Source organism: Colletotrichum higginsianum, chromosome 3 (genome assembly GCF_001672515.1).
Source record: "Colletotrichum higginsianum IMI 349063 chromosome 3, whole genome shotgun sequence".
NCBI lineage: Eukaryota > Fungi > Ascomycota > Sordariomycetes > Glomerellales > Glomerellaceae > Colletotrichum > Colletotrichum higginsianum.
The window spans coordinates 636602-656692 of NC_030956.1; the positions used below are offsets into that span (position 1 = coordinate 636602).

General features: G+C 57.4%; 7 protein-coding genes across 7 annotated transcripts; 4 read left to right on the top strand and 3 right to left on the bottom strand.

The window, feature by feature from the left end:
• Positions 1 to 1171: 1171 nt before the first annotated feature.
• On the top strand, positions 1172 to 3246 carry CH63R_03739 (Duf1295 domain protein; the record flags this gene model as incomplete). Its single annotated transcript, XM_018298714.1, has 2 exons — positions 1172 to 2835; positions 2916 to 3246. The coding sequence occupies 2 exons, from the start codon at positions 1172 to 1174 to the stop codon at positions 3244 to 3246; spliced, it is 1995 nt and encodes a 664-aa protein (XP_018159960.1).
• A 314-nt stretch (positions 3247 to 3560) lies between these two features.
• CH63R_03740 (uncharacterized protein) lies at positions 3561 to 5566 on the bottom strand (the record flags this gene model as incomplete). The annotated part of the gene is made up of 4 exons (XM_018298715.1): positions 3561 to 3887; positions 3990 to 4310; positions 4410 to 5172; positions 5244 to 5566. 4 exons carry the CDS (start codon positions 5564 to 5566, stop codon positions 3561 to 3563), a joined length of 1734 nt encoding a protein of 577 aa, XP_018159961.1.
• Positions 5567 to 6953: 1387 nt separating this feature from the next.
• Positions 6954 to 8837, top strand: CH63R_03741 (Amino acid permease; the record flags this gene model as incomplete). Its single annotated transcript, XM_018298716.1, has 5 exons — positions 6954 to 7062; positions 7149 to 7457; positions 7571 to 7971; positions 8043 to 8341; positions 8402 to 8837. The coding sequence occupies 5 exons, from the start codon at positions 6954 to 6956 to the stop codon at positions 8835 to 8837; spliced, it is 1554 nt and encodes a 517-aa protein (XP_018159962.1).
• A 737-nt stretch (positions 8838 to 9574) lies between these two features.
• Positions 9575 to 10816, top strand: CH63R_03742 (Glucosamine-6-phosphate isomerase; the record flags this gene model as incomplete). The annotated part of the gene is made up of 5 exons (XM_018298717.1): positions 9575 to 9638; positions 9710 to 9858; positions 9954 to 10325; positions 10395 to 10568; positions 10622 to 10816. The coding sequence occupies 5 exons, from the start codon at positions 9575 to 9577 to the stop codon at positions 10814 to 10816; spliced, it is 954 nt and encodes a 317-aa protein (XP_018159963.1).
• A 166-nt stretch (positions 10817 to 10982) lies between these two features.
• Positions 10983 to 13208, bottom strand: CH63R_03743 (C6 finger domain-containing protein; the record flags this gene model as incomplete). Its single annotated transcript, XM_018298718.1, has 7 exons — positions 10983 to 11227; positions 11299 to 11869; positions 11940 to 12342; positions 12445 to 12755; positions 12848 to 12931; positions 13001 to 13020; positions 13121 to 13208. The coding sequence occupies 7 exons, from the start codon at positions 13206 to 13208 to the stop codon at positions 10983 to 10985; spliced, it is 1722 nt and encodes a 573-aa protein (XP_018159964.1).
• Positions 13209 to 13822: 614 nt separating this feature from the next.
• On the top strand, positions 13823 to 15567 carry CH63R_03744 (Hexokinase; the record flags this gene model as incomplete). Its single annotated transcript, XM_018298719.1, has 2 exons — positions 13823 to 13952; positions 14015 to 15567. 2 exons carry the CDS (start codon positions 13823 to 13825, stop codon positions 15565 to 15567), a joined length of 1683 nt encoding a protein of 560 aa, XP_018159965.1.
• A 2404-nt stretch (positions 15568 to 17971) lies between these two features.
• CH63R_03745 (Exopolysaccharide inner membrane protein) lies at positions 17972 to 19261 on the bottom strand (the record flags this gene model as incomplete). Its single annotated transcript, XM_018298720.1, has 2 exons — positions 17972 to 18272; positions 18351 to 19261. 2 exons carry the CDS (start codon positions 19259 to 19261, stop codon positions 17972 to 17974), a joined length of 1212 nt encoding a protein of 403 aa, XP_018159966.1.
• Between the last annotated feature and the right edge of the window lie 830 nt (positions 19262 to 20091).

The following is a 20091-nucleotide window of genomic DNA, read 5'->3' on the forward strand; positions in this document are numbered from 1 at the left end:
GGTTTAAGTCGATGAGGAAAAGTCTATGAATATTTGACATACCGGATTTTGCCGGAGAAGGAAAACTAGGGAAAGGAGTTGGCCGCGGTTGTATTGGTTTGTGTTGTGTTTACAAGCAAGTTTCAAGTGAGCCTCTCTCTCATACGGTCTCTCATGCGGCCTTTCATACGGGTTTCTCATACGCAATTCCGCGAAGGCACTTCCACAGCAAGCGAAGCGATGTCAATCTTGAGTGAGCCAGCAAGCCCAGTGACAGACCTGACTTGACTACACAGCAGGCACAGCGTGCTCGGGCTTGTCGGATGAAACCTGGTGCTGGTGCTCGAGGCCCCGTCAGGACCGAGCAGACGAGATCGGCCGACGTTCCTGGCCAAGAATGCAGGTGGTCCTGATGGGTGCCTCCATCTGCCTTCCCCGCCTTGACGATCTGCACCCGCCGGCCCCGCAGAATGAGTTCATTCGGGTTGGTATGTGCTGTGAATGACATTGAAGCTTTGTCTTTTGGGGGGCTTCTGATGCCTTCCTACACCAATCTGATATGCAATTCACTTCTTCAGTCGTTGGCCTTCATCAGCACTCATTGAACCACTCATTGAACTGACTGATAACATGGTCCGGGAGATGCCATTGTTCAGGATTTCGACTGGACCTCCCCTCAGCCACGGCTCAAACAAGCCTAATCAGAGCAGCCAATTCATCGGATCGGGCAACCAGTGACGTCGGGGCGGCAGGGGTGCTGCGAGGTCTCACAGGGGGTGTGTTTAGTGTGTGGATCGACTGCAAGCGCCCTCTACGGCGAAAAGAGACGTCATTCTTACAGCTTCTGACAGCTTCAAGCTCCCGAGCTCCCTCACCCAGGTCCTGTGCGCCCAGACAGCTCACCCAGTCACTCACTCCCTCTCTCACTCAATCCCTTGCTCATCATCATGTCGCATATGTCACTTTTACACATGTCACCGGAGCCTGATGCGGCACTAACCCATTGTTCTCCTCCTCCTCCTCATGCCACTCCGTGCTGAACGCCTTTCCCAATAAAACCCCCTCCCCCTCCCCCTCCCCCTCTTCCATGGTTGCTGTCACTCACTCCTCATCCATTGGCATCCGACACATACATACACACACACATTCTCTCTCTCTCACCACATATCATTGAGCCTCAGTCAAGAGCACAATGACCGATCGAGGAGAGGGCTGGAACGCCCGTCTGGGCGTGAATACGAACGAAATCCCGACGCCCCAACACCTGCCCAACGCGACGTCGGGCGCAGAACAAGACCGGTACGGCGGCTGGTTCGGCGGAAGGGTCGCCGACAAGGCCGGCGAGAAGATGGACCAGGCCGCTGAGGCTGTCAAGGAGAACCTCCCTCGCGGCGCCGGCGCCGAACAAGAACGCTTCGGCGGCTGGTTCGGTGGCAACAAGGCCGACAAGGCCGCTGACAAGATCCGGGAGAACGTGCCCCACGGCACCGCTGCTGAGCAGGAGCGCGTCGCCGGCTGGTTCGGCGACAAGGCCGACAAGGCGGCCCGCAAGTTCGACCAGGCCGCCGGGAAGGTCAAGGAGAACATCCCGCGTGGCGCTGGCGCTGAGCAGGATCGCTACGAGGGCTGGTTCGGCGGCGACAAGCTGCCTTCCGCCGAGGACTTCAACGAGAGGCTGCCGCACGTCTCGGGCGCCGAGCAGGATCGGTATAACCGCTGGTTCGGCGGCGACAAGGGACCTTCGGGCACCTGGGTCCGAGAGCACCTCCCGCAGGCCTCGGGTGCCGAGCAGGACCGCTACGCCTCCCATTGGGAGGGCGCCGCGGACAAGCTCACCGACAAGATCAAGGAGAAGTTCCCGCGCGGCACCGCTGCCGAGCAGGAGCACGTCGCCGGCTGGTTCGGCGACAAGGCCGACAAGGCGGCCCGCAAGTTCGACCAGGCCGCCGAGAAGGTCAAGGAAAACATCCCACGCGGCGCCGGCGCCGAGCAGGAGCGTTTCGGCGGCTGGTTCGGCGGCGACAAGCTGCCGTCGACCTCGCAGGCGGCGGAGCATTTGCCCAAGGCCTCCGGAGCCGAGCAGGACCCATTCGGATCCCACTTCGAGGGCAAGGCGCCGTCGGCGGACCGCATCTACAGAAAGCTCCCCAGGGTGTCGGGCGCCGAGCAGGATCGGTACAGCTCCCACTTCAGCCTTCACCCGAGCAACCCCGTCAACACGGCGACGACGACGACGCTCGGCCTCCTCCAGAACGCCCTCCTCCCGTCCTTCGGCCTCCACGCCGGCCTCAGCACCGTCGCGTACGCCGTCGCTCGGTACACCGACAGAGCCGAGGCGAAGGACTGGCTGTGGCCTTCGGGCCAGGTCGCCAACGCCTGGTGGACGGCCATCGGCGCCCGCGTCGTCCACGACGGCCTCTCGGTCCCGGCGGCCTGGAACTCGCTCGGCTACACCCAGAAGCTGCTCCTCTCGGGCGTCAGCGCCTGGGGCGTGCGCCTCTTCTACCGCGTCGCCTCCCGCAGCGTGAAGCGCGGCAAGGACGACGCCCGCTACGTGGCCGCCAAGAAGAGAGACCCCAAGTTCTGGGACAAGGCCTTCTTCACCATGTTCCTGCCCGAGGCCGCGCTGCAGGCCCTGATCGCCCTGCCCTTCACCCTGCCCTTCCGCGCGCCCCTCACCTGCGCCGCCAGCTCGCCCTTCACCGACTACCCCGAGACCTTCCACAGCCTGGCCGTCTTCCTGTTCACCGCCGGCTTCGCCCTTGAGACCCTCGCCGATACCCAGCTGGAGGACCACTCCCGCAAGAGCAACGAGCTCAACCGCGAAGGCGTTTGGAGCATCGTCCGCCACCCCAAGTGAGTGCTCATATGCGCCCCTCCCCCCTCCTCCTCCTTGTGTTCCAATGACCAAAATACTGACAAATGACTCTCCCCAGCTACCTCGGCGACGCCCTCTGCCACCTATCCTTCCCCGTCCTCCTCTACAGCGCCGGCATGCTGCACCCGCTCGCCGCCCTGGGCCCTGTCTTCAACTACTTCATCCTCCGCTACCTCGGAGGCGACAAGGAGAACGAGGCCAGCCAGGAGGAGCGCTACGCGAAGGAGAACCCGCTCAAGTTCCAGCAGCTGCAGGAGTACAAGCGCGACAAGAACAGCTTCTGGCCCAGTCTCAGCGAGTACGACAACAAGTGGGTGCTGACCGTCGCGGCCGTCGGCGCCGTCGGCGTTGTTGTCGAGAGGGGTCTCTTGGCCTACTTCCGGGGCTGAGAAAGATGATGTATGACGGGAACATGTGTTTTAATTAGTGTAATTATTGCCTGTGAATCACGGCAGATATCAAAAACGATGTTTTTTCTTGTTCAATCTGCTGACTGTGTGCATTGCCTATGTTGTCGGATGGAAACCATCACTCACGTACAATGTGATCGCTTCTCTTACATGTTGTATGGAATATCATACCACCGTCTAACTGCTTTAACAATGTTCTAGTTACATCTCCATCATTATTTCATCGACTTTCAAGCCTTACATGTACATGTATTCTTCCTCTATATACAAAATCCCCCCACCCCTCTTGCAACCTACACCAGCGCCAGGTCGAGGACGATGCTGGGCGTGCCCTCGAAGCCCGCGGGCATGGAGTACGTGAAGTTCCAGAACTCAAAGTCGCGGATCGGCGAGCCCGTGCCGCCGAGGGAGCCGGCGAACGACAGGCTGTACGTCTCGTTGACGTTGCCCGAGACGTTGACGGCGAGGCCCTGGACATCGGCCCAGCCGGTGACGGTGGGCTTCTTGAGGAACGTGGCGACGACGAAGGTGAAGATGGAGTCGGCGGTGCCGTTGGGGTAGGCAAGGCTCAGCTTGTTGGGGGCGACGTCGACGTCGAGTTCCATCTCGGTTGGGTAGAGCTGATGATGGTGTTAGTTGGGGGGCGCACAGTGAGTGAGTGGGAGAGTGAGGGGGTGAATGTGAAAGAGATGTAAAGAGAAGGATTCTCGAGAAAGACGTACCGAGATAAAGGCAACCTCGTCGCCCGTGTTCCACTGAATCACGGCCGGGTTGAAGGACTGCTGGTTCAGCGACGGCCCTCCGATGACGTTCTCCTTGAAGGACTCGGCGCCGATCGTCAGGTTGTCCGACAGCCAGGACGAGATGTTGCGCGGGACGAGGTCGTAGGGCGGGTAGAAGGTGGACGCCGTGAAGGAGCGCTCGCCGGAGAAGGTCGTCAGGTTCGCGACGAGGCCATCGGGCAGAAGGCTCTCGTGGAACTCGGCGAGGACGGCGAAGAGGGGCGCCCAGGCGTAGTCGGCGGCGTGGGACATGACTTGGGGCTGTCGATGGGGTGTCAGTATCGTTCTTCTCTCGAATACAAAACCTCCTCCTCCCTGGGGGGGGGGGGGGGGGGGGGGGGGGTGAATGGATCAACTCACAGCCGATATCAGAGACGAGTTCTCCTTGCCGAGAAGTGTCCAGAACCACAGAGCCATGAGGCTGACGTAGCGGTTCATGTCGTAGCCGTAGGCGCGGTCCCAGGGGCCGGCCATGTTCTTCATGCCCGGGTGCCACAGCTGGGCGACGGCGCTCCACGTGTCGGCGAGCATCTGGGGCCCCTTGGCCGTCATGACCGAGTCCTCGGGGAGGTACTTGCACCAGAGGATGAGGCCGAAGAGCGAGACGCCCGTGTAGGTGCCCGAGTTGAACTCGGACAGCGTGTTGGCGCGGTCGAAGAGGTCGATGATCTCCTGGGCGTACTTCTCGCCCGACTGCGTCATGTTGGCGTCGGCGAGGCGGCGGCCGGTGTAGCCAGAGACGAAGGCGCGCATGATGGCCTGGAGGAGGAGGAGGATCGCCCAGTCAGTCAGGAGTTGGGTGGGATGGGGGGGGTTTCTCCCAGATTCCCAAAAGCACACTATGGGTTTGGATACACATACCGGGTTGCTGTAGGCCGGGTACAGGTTGTCGTCGTCGACGCCGCCGACGCGGTACTCGTCGCCCTTTGTGGTGTTGTGCAGCGACTCGAGGATGAGGTCCTGCGTGTCGTTGCTCAGGAGGTGCGGGAACTCCTCGAGGGCCATGACGAGCGTCGTGCCGACGAAGCCGCGCCAGTTGGGGTCCCAGGAGTTGTAGATCTTGCCCAGGTAGTGCGGCGAGCCGACGTAGGGCTCCTCGGGGTACATCTGGTAGCCGCCGTACCTGTGTGCTGCATGTGAGATGGAGTGTTTTTCCAAAGAAAAGAGAACTTGTCTCGCTCATGAAAGACTCACCACTGCTCCGGCTCGGCCTTGAATTGGGCGCCAATGGTGTTGGTGATGATCCTCTCGGCCTGCGCGGCGTCGTCGCCCTCGTTGCGCGCCAGGAGACCCAGCGCGTACCAGGTGGAACTGCGCGTCTCGTGCCTCAGCGCCGAGCTGGCCCCGAAGTCGTACAGATAGCCCGCCGAGCGGTCGTAGTACTGGTCCATCCAGGCCATGGACTCGTTCAGGAGGCCCTGGGCGTGGACGGGCATGGAGGCGACGTAGGACGAGGCCGTCACCGAGCTGGCGGCCAGGGCCATGATGCCCACCGCCTTGGACGTGCTGAAGACCATCGTGAGAGGGGTAGAGGAACACAAACGACGAGGAAGCTGCAAAAGTCTCGAAGAACCCAAGGACGAAGAGAGAGAGACTCAAAAGACCTCAGGGACCCGGCTCATCTTAATATAGGTGCATGGCCGAATGCTTGAGTCGACTCTCCGCGGCCAAGCCCGCGGGCCAAGAGTCGCATCCATCGCAGGACCCAAGGGGCCGTCGTCATCGCCATCCACCTCTCGGCAACTCCCCAGGTTACCTCGCGCGCGTGACTGACGACGGCAGTGGGCAGAGTCCCCGTACCAAGACATGTCATCCACCGGCGAGCCCCAACATCGGAAAGCTAAGCTACCGCTACCCTAGTCCCCGCTGCTGCGATGGCCCTTGGCACCCCGGTGGTTGGGATGGGGGGGCCACCGGGTCGGTGTTGATGACCGCGTTAGGTAAGAATGCGGAGGTGATAACGGGGGGTGGGAACCGGGAAATCAGACTATCACTTTATCAGTCTATCAGCAGACACAGATCTCCTCTCTCTCGACGGGTGGGACGTTGAAGAGCCGTTCGGGACATCCCCGAGCGAAACAGAACAGGCGATAGCGGAGCGCGATATTGGGGCGGGGGGGCACTTACGGAGAGAGACGGAGAGAGGACAAGACAAAAACAAACCAGAAGAAAAAGCCGGGGGAGATGCTTGATTAGCCCTCAACAGGGGTTGTCCTTGACGGGGATGAGATGACTCGATGGGACGCACCCCTGGCGACTAGAGATTGTGTTTCTTCTCCGCATTTTCCTCCTTCTTTTCGGGTCGAGAACCACGCAACTAATGCAGAAGAACGGTGCGAGGTCGGTTGTCAACCACCCACACACGCAGCGGAAAGTAGGGTCTGAGTCTGATGGGCCGGGGGGGAGGGGGTTGAGGGCTCCGGCCCGGCTTTGACCGGGTGAGATACTGTCACTTCCATCGATACCATCAACCGCGGCTCTTTTCCCGTATCTCATACTCGCTTTCTTTAGTGTCCTTTTCCCCCTCTGCACGCTAGTGATCTGCCCCCCCCCCATCGGATCGCGGCAAACAACGGCTTGTCTCCGGGTTGCGGCCAACTTGGACAATGATCCGACAAGAGTGTGTTGCTGGCGCGGTGTGTGCTATCAATTGTGGACTAACGGCAATCTGGGGGCGGAAAACGCCGTAGGGGTCCCTTTTGTATCTTTGCATGGATGGAAACCGTAGATATATGTTTGTGGTAGAGCCCGCCCGCGCGGAAACGGGGGGGAATCACCTCATACGATGGGCACGAGATCATTGTTCCACTGTGGTTTTTTGACGATCGACGATTGAGTCTTTGTAAACCGGAAGACAACTCGCAATAGTCGCAAAGAAACACACACATACAAGACAGACGCACAATGGCAGACGTCAAGGCGCCCACAGACATCTCGTCGAGCCCGAGGCGGAGCGTTGACGCCGCCCCGGAAAAGAACCTCGACGCCGACGAGCTCCGTCTGGCCCAGATGGGTGAGTTTGTCCCAGAGCCACAAGAGCAAATCAACCACCCATGACCTTGAATATTTCCATCTCTAACACACACACGCGCCCAACAGGCCATACGCAGGAGCTCAAGCGGCACTTCAGCACGCTCAGCCTCATCGGCCTCGCGTCGACGACGACCATTTCCTGGACCGGTCTCGGCCTCGGCCTCATCACGGAGATCAACGCCGGCGGGCCGGGCGCCGTCATCTACGGCTTCATCCTCGTCACGCTGCTGCAGTGCTTCCTCGGCGCCTCGCTCGCCGAGTTCGTGTCGTCGTACCCGACCGAGGGCGGCATGTACCACTGGATCGCCGCCGTGGCGCCCAGGCGCATGACGGGCGTGCTGAGCTTCTTCACCGGCTGGTTCAGCGTACTCGGCTGTAAGTCTCGGTCATTTCTTTCTTTCTTCCTTCCTATGTCGTCCTGTCGTTTTCAACGGGCGTTATCACAAAAACTACCCCTCTTCGTCTTTGCTGACCACAGCCCCCCCCAGGGATCTTCACGACCGCCTCGACGAACCTCATCTACGCCCAGGTCCTCATGGCCCTCATCGCCGTCTACCACGGCGACCTCGAGATCCAGGCGTGGCAGACCTTCATCGTCTACCAGGGCCTGAACCTCATCACGGCCTGCATCGTCATGTTCGGCAACAAGATCATCCCCGGCCTCAACAAGTTCTCGCTCTTCTACCTGCAGATCGGCTGGCTCGCCGTCATGGTCACCGTCGCCGCTTGCGCGCCCACCCACCGCGACCCGGAGTTCGTCTTCCGCACCTGGATCAACAACACGGGCTGGGAGAACCAGGTCGTCTGCTTCATCATGGGGCTCGTCAACCCGCTGTACAGTCTCGGCGGCCTTGACGGGGTGACGCACATCACGGAGGAGATGCCTAACGTGAGTCCATCCCGGCTCGCATCATGATGCGGCAGATTTAGGACGGACTTTGCTGACTGATCTACGGATAGCCCTCGCGGAACGCCCCCCTTGCCATCGCCATCACGCTCTGCATCGCCTTCGTCACGGGCATTACGTACCTCATCACCCTCATGTTCTCCATCCAGGACTTCGACGCCTTGTCCACGACCAACACCGGCCTGCCGCTCGCCGAGCTGTTCCGCCAGGTCACGCAGGGCGCCGGCGGGGCCTTCGGTCTGACCTTCATCCTCTTCGTCGCCCTGGGCCCCTGCGTCGTGAGCTCGCAGCTGAGCACCGGAAGAGTCTTCTGGGCCTTCTCGAGAGACGGCGCTATGCCCTTCTCCAGAGTGTGAGTTTCTCTGTTGTGTCCCCCCTTTGCATGAGCCATACTGACGGAACTCATTACCAGCTGGTCGAGAGTCCACGCCAAGTGGCAGGTCCCCATGAACTCCCAGCTCGCCGTCACCGCCATCGTGGCGGCGCTGGGCTGCCTCTACCTCGGCTCCTCGACGGCCTTCAACTCGCTCCTCGGCACCGCCGTCACCATCAACAACATCTCATACATGTTCCCGATCCTCACGAACCTCCTAACCCGGCGCAAGAACATGCACCACGGCGTCTTTCACATGGGCCCCACACTCGGTCCCGTCGTCAACAGCGTCACCGTGTGCTGGCTGACCTTCGCCATCGTCTTCTTCTCCTTCCCCTACGTCAAGCCCGTCGAGCCCGCCAACATGAACTACACGTGCGTCGTGGTAGGCGGCCTCACCGTCCTGGTTGGAGCCTGGTGGCTCAAGGCCGGGTCGAAGTATAGCGAGAAGATGCTCCAGGCGAAGGAAGAGTAAAATGGCTAGTGTGATAGTACTTGGCAATTTAATAGGGGCAGGATAGTTATTCCGAGGAGTTTTAGACTACAGTAGCTTGTACGACGTAAAGACCGGTAACAGCCACAAGACTGAAGGGCAGAGAAGAGCCCTTCAAGTGATATATCGTGTGAGCGTAAGAGACGGGGATAGGGGTCGATGTAGTTGGAATACAGTAAATTGACTTGCGTCCCTGGATCTGCCATGTGTCTCGAGCAATGTGACGTGCCTTTAGGATTTAGGACGCATGTAACCATCAAACCACCCCACGCCTCCGCATGTTTCCACAACAAGACCTCTTTTCATGGGGAAATCCAAGTGTCCGGTCCGCTTAGGGGTCAAGGTTGCTCGCCCACCGGGTCTTTGGGTTTAGCCACGTGGGGTTTGACGGGTCCAAGAGGCCCCCCCCTCCCCCTCTTCACGAAATGAGCTACCGGTGATACCGGCTGAGTGACGCCGGTGACCGGGAAATTTGCCGATGTCTACTATTGAGTCAGTGATGGTACCTGTGTGAAGTATATTGCACTTGGAGAAATCGGTGCGCCCAGTCGAGACAAAAGAGTCGTTGCCATCTCCCTGGGACCTGCCTCCTGATTTCTCACAACTTGTTCTCTACTCAACTGACACATCTCTTACACCGATCTATCCAAAATACCCTACTTGATTACTTCTGTTCCTTCATCCAAGTATTAGACAACTCATAGTGATATCGAGAGAAGATGAGACTCATCATTAGACCCGACAGCAGGTCGGCATCAGCTCATGTGGCCCATTACATCCTGGGTATGAACCTCTTCGTCACTTAGCACGCCAGTGGTCTATCACAAGTAGCATGTTGCCCTAACAGTCTCTAGACCGCATAAGGACATTCCAACCAACACCTGAGAAGCCGTTTGTTCTTGGACTCCCTACGGGCAGCAGCCCCATCCAGATCTACGAGATCCTTGTTGCGGAATACAAAGCCGGCCGCATCTCATTCGAAAATGTCATTACCTTTAACATGGTCAGTTTTTCCAACGTCATCTCAAAGAATTTATAACAGAAACCCCCCTCTCTCTTGTATCACCAAAGCCCTCCGAACTAACACAAACCATCCAGGATGAGTATGTCGGACTGCCTCAGACACACCCGGAGTCCTACCACAGCTTCATGTTCCGCCACTTCTTCTCGCACGTGGACATCAAGCCCGAAAACGTACACATCCTCAACGGCAACGCGTCTGACCTGGACGCCGAGTGCGCTGCGTACGAGGACCGGATTCGGGCCGTTGGCGGCATCGATCTCTTCCTCGGCGGCGTCGGCCCGGACGGCCACATCGCCTTCAACGAGCCGGGTTCGAGCTTGGCGTCCCGTACTAGAGTGAAGACGCTGGCGATGGACACGATACGCGCCAACGCCCGCTTCTTCGGCGGCGACCTGAAGAAGGTGCCGCAGATGGCGCTCACTGTTGGCGTTCAGACCGTCATGGAGGTAGGTTTCCCAACGACTGGATGAGTATGCTAGGCAGGTTGGACTGACCAGTGACGAACCGCCGGGCAGGCGAGAGAAGTGGTCATCATTGTGAATGGTGCAAACAAGTCTATTGCTCTTCAGAAAGCGATCGAGGGCGGCGTCAATCACATGTGGACGCTGTCGTGTCTCCAACTCCACCCTTACTCGATGATTGTCGCGGACGAGGATGCGACGCTGGAGTTGCAGGTCAAGACTGTCAAGGTACGTGGGGACGAGAGTCCGGACTGGAATCTCTGCTGACTGTGTCGGGGCAGTACTTCAAGAGCATCGAAAAGGTCGGACTGGGTAAGGGATTCGAGCAGAAGCTCCCCTTGAGACTGAGGACCGTGTCGCTCGTCAGCCCTCCTCAGACGCCCGCCGACAGCAAGGCGGCATTTGACGAAGATCATCTCGTGGAGCTGACTCCGGACAGCATGTCGTCTCGCATTGCGACGTGGCCTGTTATTTGAGCCGACAGAACGATTGACAACGAGCATCTGGGAAAGGAGACCATTGGCAGATGTGCCACATGTATTTATGAGGCGTTACACGGGTGGAATGATTATATATGACTTGAATGTGCTTCACGTACAACGGCTATGGGACACTCCCGAAGAAAGCAAGCGACATTGATCATCAGCCTCCCTGAGTCTCATACGACCAGAGGTTGTATCCAGCCTGGAGGCTAGCCTGATCAAAGATGTACCATGAGTTGTCCAGGTTGCGTATTTCCTGCTCAAAACCTTCGGCATCTCCGGACGCGGGTGTGTGTAGTCCCTGAAGCTTCTGATCAAGCCGCGAGGCCAGAATCCCCCTGAGGCTTGGTTTCGGCTCATGCATCTCCTTCAACTTTTGCAGATGGATATTTACGTTTTCCAAATCTGCAGGGGACCATGTTAGTCAGACACACAAAAACTCATCATGTGACAACACAAAGCCAACCCCAACATACCATCAGGTTCTCCGACGCCTCCATCAACCCCCTGGAGTACGATGAGAGCAGCCCATGTGATCATGACCAGATCCCAGTTGGACCAGATGGATGAGTCGCACATCTGGAGCTTGACAGCCGCCCGCGCCGAGACGAGAAGCTCGTGCTGCTCCTTGGGCGTTGTGTTAGAGAAGAGGTTGCAGCCCCTGGCCGGGTGGTATATGGACAAGACCAGGAGCCGGTGCAGGATGTACTGCCGGAACACGAGCTTCTTCTCGTGCTCCGAATCAAAGTCCTTGTCGCTGAACTCGACGAGCCAGTCGTCCAGCTGCCGCGCCCAGTCGCGGATGACGGCGCCGTCGACGCCGCTGAAGGAGACGGAAGACATCTGCGCGACGACGCTGGGCTCGCCTTCGAAGCACGACCAGATCGTCGGGAGACCTCGGCCCGTGAAGTGCGTCAGGCCGGTGTGCATCATCCTCGACAGCCGGTAGAGCTGGTCCTGCATCGGGATCTTCAGCCTCGGCAGGGGTGCTTCGATGGGGATGACGGGACACGAGAGGTGGATCGACGCGTGTTCGAGATCCACAATCTGTTGAACGTTAGAAGAAGAAGAAAAAACGAGGTTCGTCAACGATGCTGGCGAATGAGGGGTCTATTACCTGCAGACCGGAGAACAGGCGTCGCCACTCGCGAGACCGCTCATCGGTATTCGACGGGCAGTGTTCCAGGATGAGGCGGTACGCGAGAGATATCCACACCCCCGTCTCCCTCACGACGGCCTCCCTGAGCAGGCCGGCGAGGATGATGCCCAGCACCGTCTGGAACGCCCACTCTTCCGCGGAGGCCTGGTCCTCGGGCGCCCGGCCGACCTCGCTCTGCGGCATGCACAGCTGGGAGATGGCGCCGCACAGGACGGCGAAGTAGTCCGGCGCCAAGACGGCGACCTCGGGCGGGCCGCGGATGCTCGAGCAGTAGAGCATGGAGGCCAGCATCAGCGGCCGCGGCGAGGAGAAGGTCTGTTTCGTCGGCAGAAAGTGTAGCCCCGGCATGGTCTCGTGGAAGCTACAAAGACGATAAGAAGAGTCAAGAATCAGCGGCCTGAGTCTAGATAGACAAGAAAGACTAAGGGGGGCACAGGGCTGGGAGTATGTAATGGGTACGCACGACAGCCATAGCCGCTTGATCAGGGGTTTGTCCCAGATGTTTGAGCTGATGTTGGAAGCGCAGCTTCTTCTGAGCACGGCGACCGCATTCCACAGGGCGCCGAGTGAGCTCTCCCCGGGCGTCTCGGGCTCGAGCGTCATCAAGTCCGGGGATGCGGGTGACTCGGCCTCTTCGGCGTCGTCGAGCGGCGGCAGCCCCAGGTGTTCTTCGAGCCGTTTCAGGCGGAGAAAGACGGACCTTTTCAGCAAGGGGCTCTGCTCGTTTGCCTGGAGAAGGGATGCAAGCGAGATGCTTTCACGATGGGATGCCGACTAGAGCAAACACAAGCTGTCAGACGCGAAGCCGCATACATAGCCTATCGGTCTGCGGACCGGATACAGGACCGCGACGGGACAGAACGTACGTTGGCTCGAGGAACAAAGACGCAAGGAACTCCTGCTCGTAAGCATCTTCGACACGTGGACCCGTTCTCGATCCTGCACTTCATCTACACCCCCCGAATAGTCCAGTCAGAGTCGAGACTTTAGGCCGTAGACCTCTTAACAACCAGCCATACCTTTTGCTTCCTGCAGTTGACTGGGCAGGGGGGTAAGACACAAGTATCAGCCTCCAAAGCCACAGGACTGCCGGGGAGCATGGACGATCTGGATGATCAGTGGGCTATGCCACGGCTTACCGCACGCTTTCCGGGCCTTGCTCGGACCCGACGACTCCTCCGTCTCCAGCCCTGCCGACACCTTGTCCCTCCCTTGTTGAATCGACATTGTGGGAATAGCTCATGTAGCGACGAGTCCCACTCTGCTCGTGCGCGGCAACGTTGCGAGAACCTCTCTGTGTCTGCTGGTTGCGGGCGGGCCGGACTGCTGCGGTTTGGCTCTCGGCTGAGACCCGGCGAAACGACTTGGGAACGGGAGCCTGAGTCGTGGTTTACCGGTTGCGCCGGGGAGGGACGCCGGGGTTTTTGAAGATTTGGAGCGCTGGCGGCGCGAAAGAACCTGGACCCGGCACCTGATAGGGCGAAGTAATATCATTGGAGGGATTTCCTGGGCTATCTGGGCCGGTCCACACGGCCTACTCATAGTACTCGGGTCCACCCGGTCCGGGTTCGCCGGTCGGTGATGCTGTGGCAGACGGACTTGTGTGCGGCCAACTAGACACTTGCCGTATTGCGTCCATTTCGGTCACATAGCTCTCCGGCGAATGCCGCGACTCTTCATTGCGCATTGCATCTTTCCCGGTGCAGATTCAAAATCTTTGCCGTAGATGCCTGGGTACTTGATCGGGGAACCTGCTGAGAGGTGTCGATACCCATGAACCCAGCTTTCCAACCAACCGACTCTGCCTCCAACCAGCACCCTCAACGGGAGTCGGCATCTCAATGTCTGTTGCCGAATTCGACAAAGACCCGGCCTCGGGATTATTAGCCCAAGCCCGGAGAATCGCCCATGACTTTGATTTCCCAGCTGAGGACGTCCGACGCGCAACACTGCACTTCCTAAGGCAGCTTAGTCAGTCAACCTACCGCCGCCCCCCCCCAATCGACTTACACGCACCGACTAACATGACCAAGATGAGGGACTCCAGCAAGATGGCACCTCCCTGTGTCAGATACCGTCCTTTGTGACGAACCTCCCCAATGGCTCTGAAAAGGGCGTCTGCATGGCCATCGACCTCGGCGGGACCAACCTGCGAGTGTGCTCCGTCAACTTGAAGGGGGATTCTACATACTCTCTCACCCAGTCCAAAGCGGTCATCCCGAGACATCTCATGACCGCACCTACCTACAGAGATCTCTTCAGGTTCATTGCCTTACAGACCAAGGCATTTTTGGCGGAACACCATCCCTCAGACTTGGAGGCATGGTCCCGCGTGCTGAAGGAGGGCAGTGTCACGGATGAGGAACGACAGAAGCACTGCAAAAGCCTGGGCTTCACTTTCAGTTTCACGTTCGACCAACACGCCATCAACAAGGGAACGCTGCTCTACTGGACAAAGTCGTTCGACATCGCCGACGCGGTGGGCCGCGACCCCTGCGCGATGCTGCAAGAAGCCCTCGACGAACAGCATCTGCCGCTGCTGGTCACCGCTCTCGCGAACGACACCGTCGGCACCCTGGCGGCCCGGGCCTACACGTCGCCGGGGCGGTCCGGCAACGTCGTCGGCGCCATCTTCGGCACGGGGACCAACGGCGCGTACATGGAGCGCGTCTCCCGCATCACGAAACTGCACTCCAGAAAGGAGTTCCGCAACTCGGGCCCGGGCGCGGTGATGGCGCTGAACACGGAGTGGGGCGGCTTCGACAGCAAGCTCGAGGTGCTGCCGACGACAAAGTATGATCGCGAGCTGGATCGGGATTCTGTCAACCCGGACGACCAGCACTTCGAGAAGAGAGTGTCCGGCATGTATCTGGGCGAGATACTGAGGCGGATTCTCCTCGACTTGATCCACTCACGTCCAGGTCTTCTCGAGCTCGAGGTCTCCGAGACTTCTCTGATCCACGTGCCCGACAGCATCGACAGCTCACTCCTGTCTTCGGTTGTGAAGGACGAGACCCCGGATCTGGAGCACGCACGGCACGAGATAGCAAGAGTCCTCGGCGCAGCCCATGTATCAACAGGCGACGCAAGAGCAATCAAGATTTTGTCCGAAGCCATTGGTCGGCGGTCGGCGAGGCTGTCCTCTGTCGCCATTGCCGGGGTGGCCCTTCAGTCCGGCGCCCTTGGGCCAAGAGTAGTTGAACAGCCTCTCGCACCGTCGTGGAGTCTGGGCATCAACATCCTGACGCCCATTCTCTACGGCGTCCAGAGTCTTTGGAAACTTCTTGCGAGCTGGCTTCATGTCAAGATCCGAGTCACCGTTCCCAAAGGGGTAAGCGCGAGCTCCTTTGGTAGCTTGGAGGGTCTACGCGCTGCAGTGTCCGATGGCGAGGGTGAGGTTGTCGACATCGGCGTCGATGGATCCTTGATCGAGCATTTCCCCAACTTTGAGCTGCATATTCGAGAGGCTCTGAGAGGGATCCCCGAGCTTGGCGGACGTGGAGATGAGATGATCAGGATAGGGATGGCCAGGGATGGGAGCGGCGTCGGGGCTGCGCTGATTGCATGGGCGGCGAGATCGCAGTGACGTCTCAAAAGAGAGTATGAAAGGCTATAAACGATAAAATATCTACAGAATAGAGAAAGAAAGAAAAACAAATTATATCTAGACTGCTTAGGAGCTCCTCACTATACCCTGTCCTCTGTTCTATCTGGGCAAGATGAACCATGATCGTTGGATCCGACCAGACCCAGTGTGCAGTTTGCATTGGCGTGATTCAAGGGGGCACATCCGCCAGGCAATTACTTCCCGACTTTGTTCAATAGATATTAACCTTTTAAAAATCACAATCCTCTTCGGCTCAACGAAAAGACCTCCTCTGGAGAAGATATCTGATTCCAAATTCAACCCTCTCCATCCCTTGTGCTAGTCTGTCAGAGCTCGATGCCTTACCTTTAGTAATGAGAGCTAGTAATGTCACAAGCTGTTAGCCCAAGTTGTCAGAACTCAAAAGGCCTCCGCATGTGATCCATCATGTGATTTCACTCTATTATATTCATCTTTTCTAAGTTTTGATGACGTTCACATGAATGACTTCCGCACCCTATCTCCAGCTCCATTTCCCATTGGGAATACCTCCACAGCCTTTGCCCTTGGAAGATACGACACTCAACCCTCTGATCATCAGACTCATGTCCGACAAACATGACACTTGAAGGCTTGGCGGATAAGATTCAGGTCTTAGCGCTCGACGACGAAGATCCAATACCTAAGGGGATGATTCTTATACCCAATAGAAACGTGCAACGGTTAACAACAGGTTTTAATAGATCTTACTCGTGACGCTGAAGACTCGCTGCGCCTTGCCATTGTCTTCACGTTGACCGAGCAGCTCAAGGTGGAACACCCGACAACGCTTTCGGATCGAGACATGACCTTGGTTGATGCGAGCTACAACTCTGTGCTACGGCGTTTAAGCACAAGGTCCAAAGAGGATGACTTCAGGTCCGCCTTGCTGCTTTTCATTCTTACTGTTTAATCAGCTCTATTGACAACGGACTGTCTTCTCAAAATGCACTTGATCGAAGCTGTAACCAACGAACCTCTTCTTGACTGAATAGCAAAAACAGTCACAAAGATGACGAGTTGGTACTCGGGTCCGACGATTTCGGCGGGAGACCGGGTATCTTCAAGGCAATTATGGAGAATAGGTGCAGGACGGTAAATTCGCGGGACGTTATGATACTAAACCCCGTGCCGGACGTTGATTTTAATAATCCAAAGGCCGCACCGCCCACCAGCGATTGTGAGACTGGACTTGCGATTGACACGGAGAATTCGGGTGCGGATGGAGAGCATGGAGGAGATTCTGGCGGGACGTACAAGCCTGGAAACGACTGGCCGGAGGGGTCTTATCCAAATTGTGCTTAGTCGATGTCAGTCGAGAATGCGACAGTTTCTGATTTGAGTTGCTATTACTGTTTGTCATCTTGGTTGTCTACTTACATCTCACCTAATTGTGGCCTCACAGAAATAGTAGCCAATAAGGTCTAAAAGAGGAAACACAACAAGATGTATAAGTAGCAGAAAGACCCAGTGAGATGAAATCATATCGATACTAAAACTATTGTCCTCATCTTCGTGTGATAGATGAGGACGTGCAAAAATCAAAAACATGAGGTCGTGCCCGGGTTCGAACCGGGGTTGCCGGAATAGAAGATTTTGATGTGATCAAAATCCGGAGTGATTACCACTACACTACACAACCGATGTTATTTGTTGAAGGCACAGGCCACTTTGCTGTCCTATAGACCACAAGCTTTCGCGAGTCCCCACTTTCTTCGTACGACCCCACTCCGATGATGACTCATCACTTACTGGTATTCGCTCAGTGCATAACACAAAATAGCCAACTCATTCATTCATTGAGTTGTGCTGAAAGCAAGCAATCTCATGCCAAAGCTACCTTTTCGTCATAGACAGCAAACTGTTTATCGGACACGTCAATGAAAGAACCCCCCAGGGGATGACGTGCAGGCCGCAGAAGTACCATGCGGTGCCCCTTGACTAGATGCCTGGGCTCATCCTCTATTAGAATGTCTCAAAACGGGCCAAAATTCGGGGTATCAAGAAAACTGCCTCCTGCCTGGACGACACTGACACCACCTTTACAACTACGTCGTCAAAGGGGACCACAATGATCCCTATACGGCCAAACAGAGTCCAGATGAGCCATTGGAATCCAGCAAGGTTTTCTTGTTTTTCTCATTCTACCATATCGTGTAAGTTACTCAAACATGATTGAAAAAAAACTGAACAAAAATAGGCATGGGAAGGAGAAGAAGGGTGCCTCTAGGTACAGAATATGGAACCAGCCAGTGAGTTGAAGGAGAATGCGAATCGGCTGGCAAACACCGACTTTGTCTGATGACCAATAGAATCAAAAGAAGAGAACCTCGGTACACTCAGCAAAATCAACTCCGTCGAGTGCTCATTCGAGTCGGTACAGCAGAGTCCCGAACCCCAGCTGATCGTACCCGCCGCTGTTCGGGCCGTAGTCTCCGCCGCCACCCTCCGGGCCTCTGGCTTCCTTCACCGTATAATCACGCATCTCCTCGGTCCAGGAAGCATTGAGCCCCTTGATGACACCGTAGTGGGCGTAAAGCAGCTCCCACATGGGCCGGAGCTCTCCCCGCCCGGCCGCGCTGATGGCCGTCGCAGTGCCGTGGCTGTTGGTGAAGTTCGCAAAGGGGACGTCGTGTCCAAGGTTGTACTTTGCGACGTACTCCGAGCTGGTGGGAGGCGAGTTTTCCCTCTCGTCAGTCAATGTTATTTCCATTGCAATTCGTGGTGTCAATGATAGAACTTACCCCGCGAGAATCCTGTTGTTAAGGTACGAGAACAAGTCGTCGCCCTGGTTGTACGACTGCTGGGCAAAGACGCCGAGGAGGGCAAAGTCCAACAGGGAGTGGCCCTGATCGCGCCCTGCCTCTTGGCCCTGGCCGAGCGTCTTGTTCGTTCCCGGCTCCGTGTGCAGCTTCCAGACGGCCTTCTCGATGGCCCCGTTGCCCGCCCCGTGCTTGAAGTAGTCGACCGCCTCGTTGTACATGGTCCTGTTGTCCGAGAGGATGCCGATGGCCTGCATCGTGCACATGTTGGCCAGGTCCCAGTTGGCCCAGTAGTGCTCGACGACGGCGCCGTTGTGGTTGACGAGGAAGTCGTGGTTCATCGGGTAGAAGACGCTCTCGAGCATCTCGGTCACGGCCGGCAGCCCGTCCCACGCGGCCCACCCCCGGAGGATCTCGGCCGCGTTGGCGAGCTGGTATCCGTAGATGCCGCTGGCGAGGTACCTGTCCGAGGGGCCGTGGATGCGCTGGATCGTGCCGCTCCAGGCGTCGAGGATCCTGGCGGAGGCGTTGGCGTGCGCCTCGTCGCCCGTGAGCCTCCAGTAGACGGCGTTGGCGTAGGCGGCGGCCGCGTCGCGGAAGAGGGAGGCGTAGTTCTGCGGGATGCACTCACGGCCCGGGCCGCCGCGGCAAACGACCTCCTTGGGGCTCGGAGTGTAGCGAGAGTTGGCGCGAGCCGCGAGTTTATCGAGGCCGGTGGTCCATGGTTCCTTGTTGGCGTCGAGGAATCCCGTGATGCGGTTGAAATCCTCGGTCGTGTGCAGGAGTCCTGGATGCTTGAAGGTCGAGGTCGAGCACTTTGCGCTCGCTTGTGAGACGAACAAGAGGGATCCCAAGAGGGCGAAGAGTTGACCGTAGGAGACGCTGAGCTTCATCTTGTCGTCGAGGAATTCAACAAGGCTCCGGGCCACAAATTGAAGAGAGAAAGAGAAAGCGATGAATTCCACAGCCAAGAGCACGAGAATGAACTAAGCAGCCGTGGAGATCATATCCCTCCCATCCTGTTCATGCTTTAAACTTTGCCCTTCTTTCGGTTCTGAGAAATGATGGGAGCCCAACGTCAAATTTGCGAATCTCGGGGCTTTTCCCAGTTACAACGAGAGACATGCATGGCTTTCTCAAGGAGGCGGACATGGCATGGTCGCGGGAACCACGACAAAACCTTCGACAGGCCCCTATTTAGGCCTCCATCGTGTCCGATTCTGAAATTTAAGGGGCGTGTCAACCCGGGCTAGAGGCCTCATGTGTGAAGTTGACCAGAGAGAGCCGAGTAACCTAGCCGCTGATCCCCGGCAGAATTGTTCCTTCGCCAGGGGGGTCACATCCCGGGTATTTACCCCAGAAAAGGCGTCTACCACAGCACCCTTTCTGAATTAGCTCAAGTGGTCGAGAAAGGATTGTTTTAGCGTTAGTTGAACAGCCAGCTCAAGACTTCCGACGGTTCACGACAATTAAACCTACAAACGCGGCTCCGAGATACCTGCTCTTGGTGCAAGGAAGTCCTGCTGATAACGTCTACGTGTGTTGGTTCTTCTCCGGTACTATCGAATACATATCTTGAGGACATCTTGATTTTGGACTCTTATCTCTTGATCTACGGCTATTTCCTGTAGAGAAGTCTCTTTCCGATGCAGCCCTTGCGTTCATCAACTATCGCTATGAAGGTCTCTATAATTACCTATGCATCTAGGGCTTGCTTTGGCAC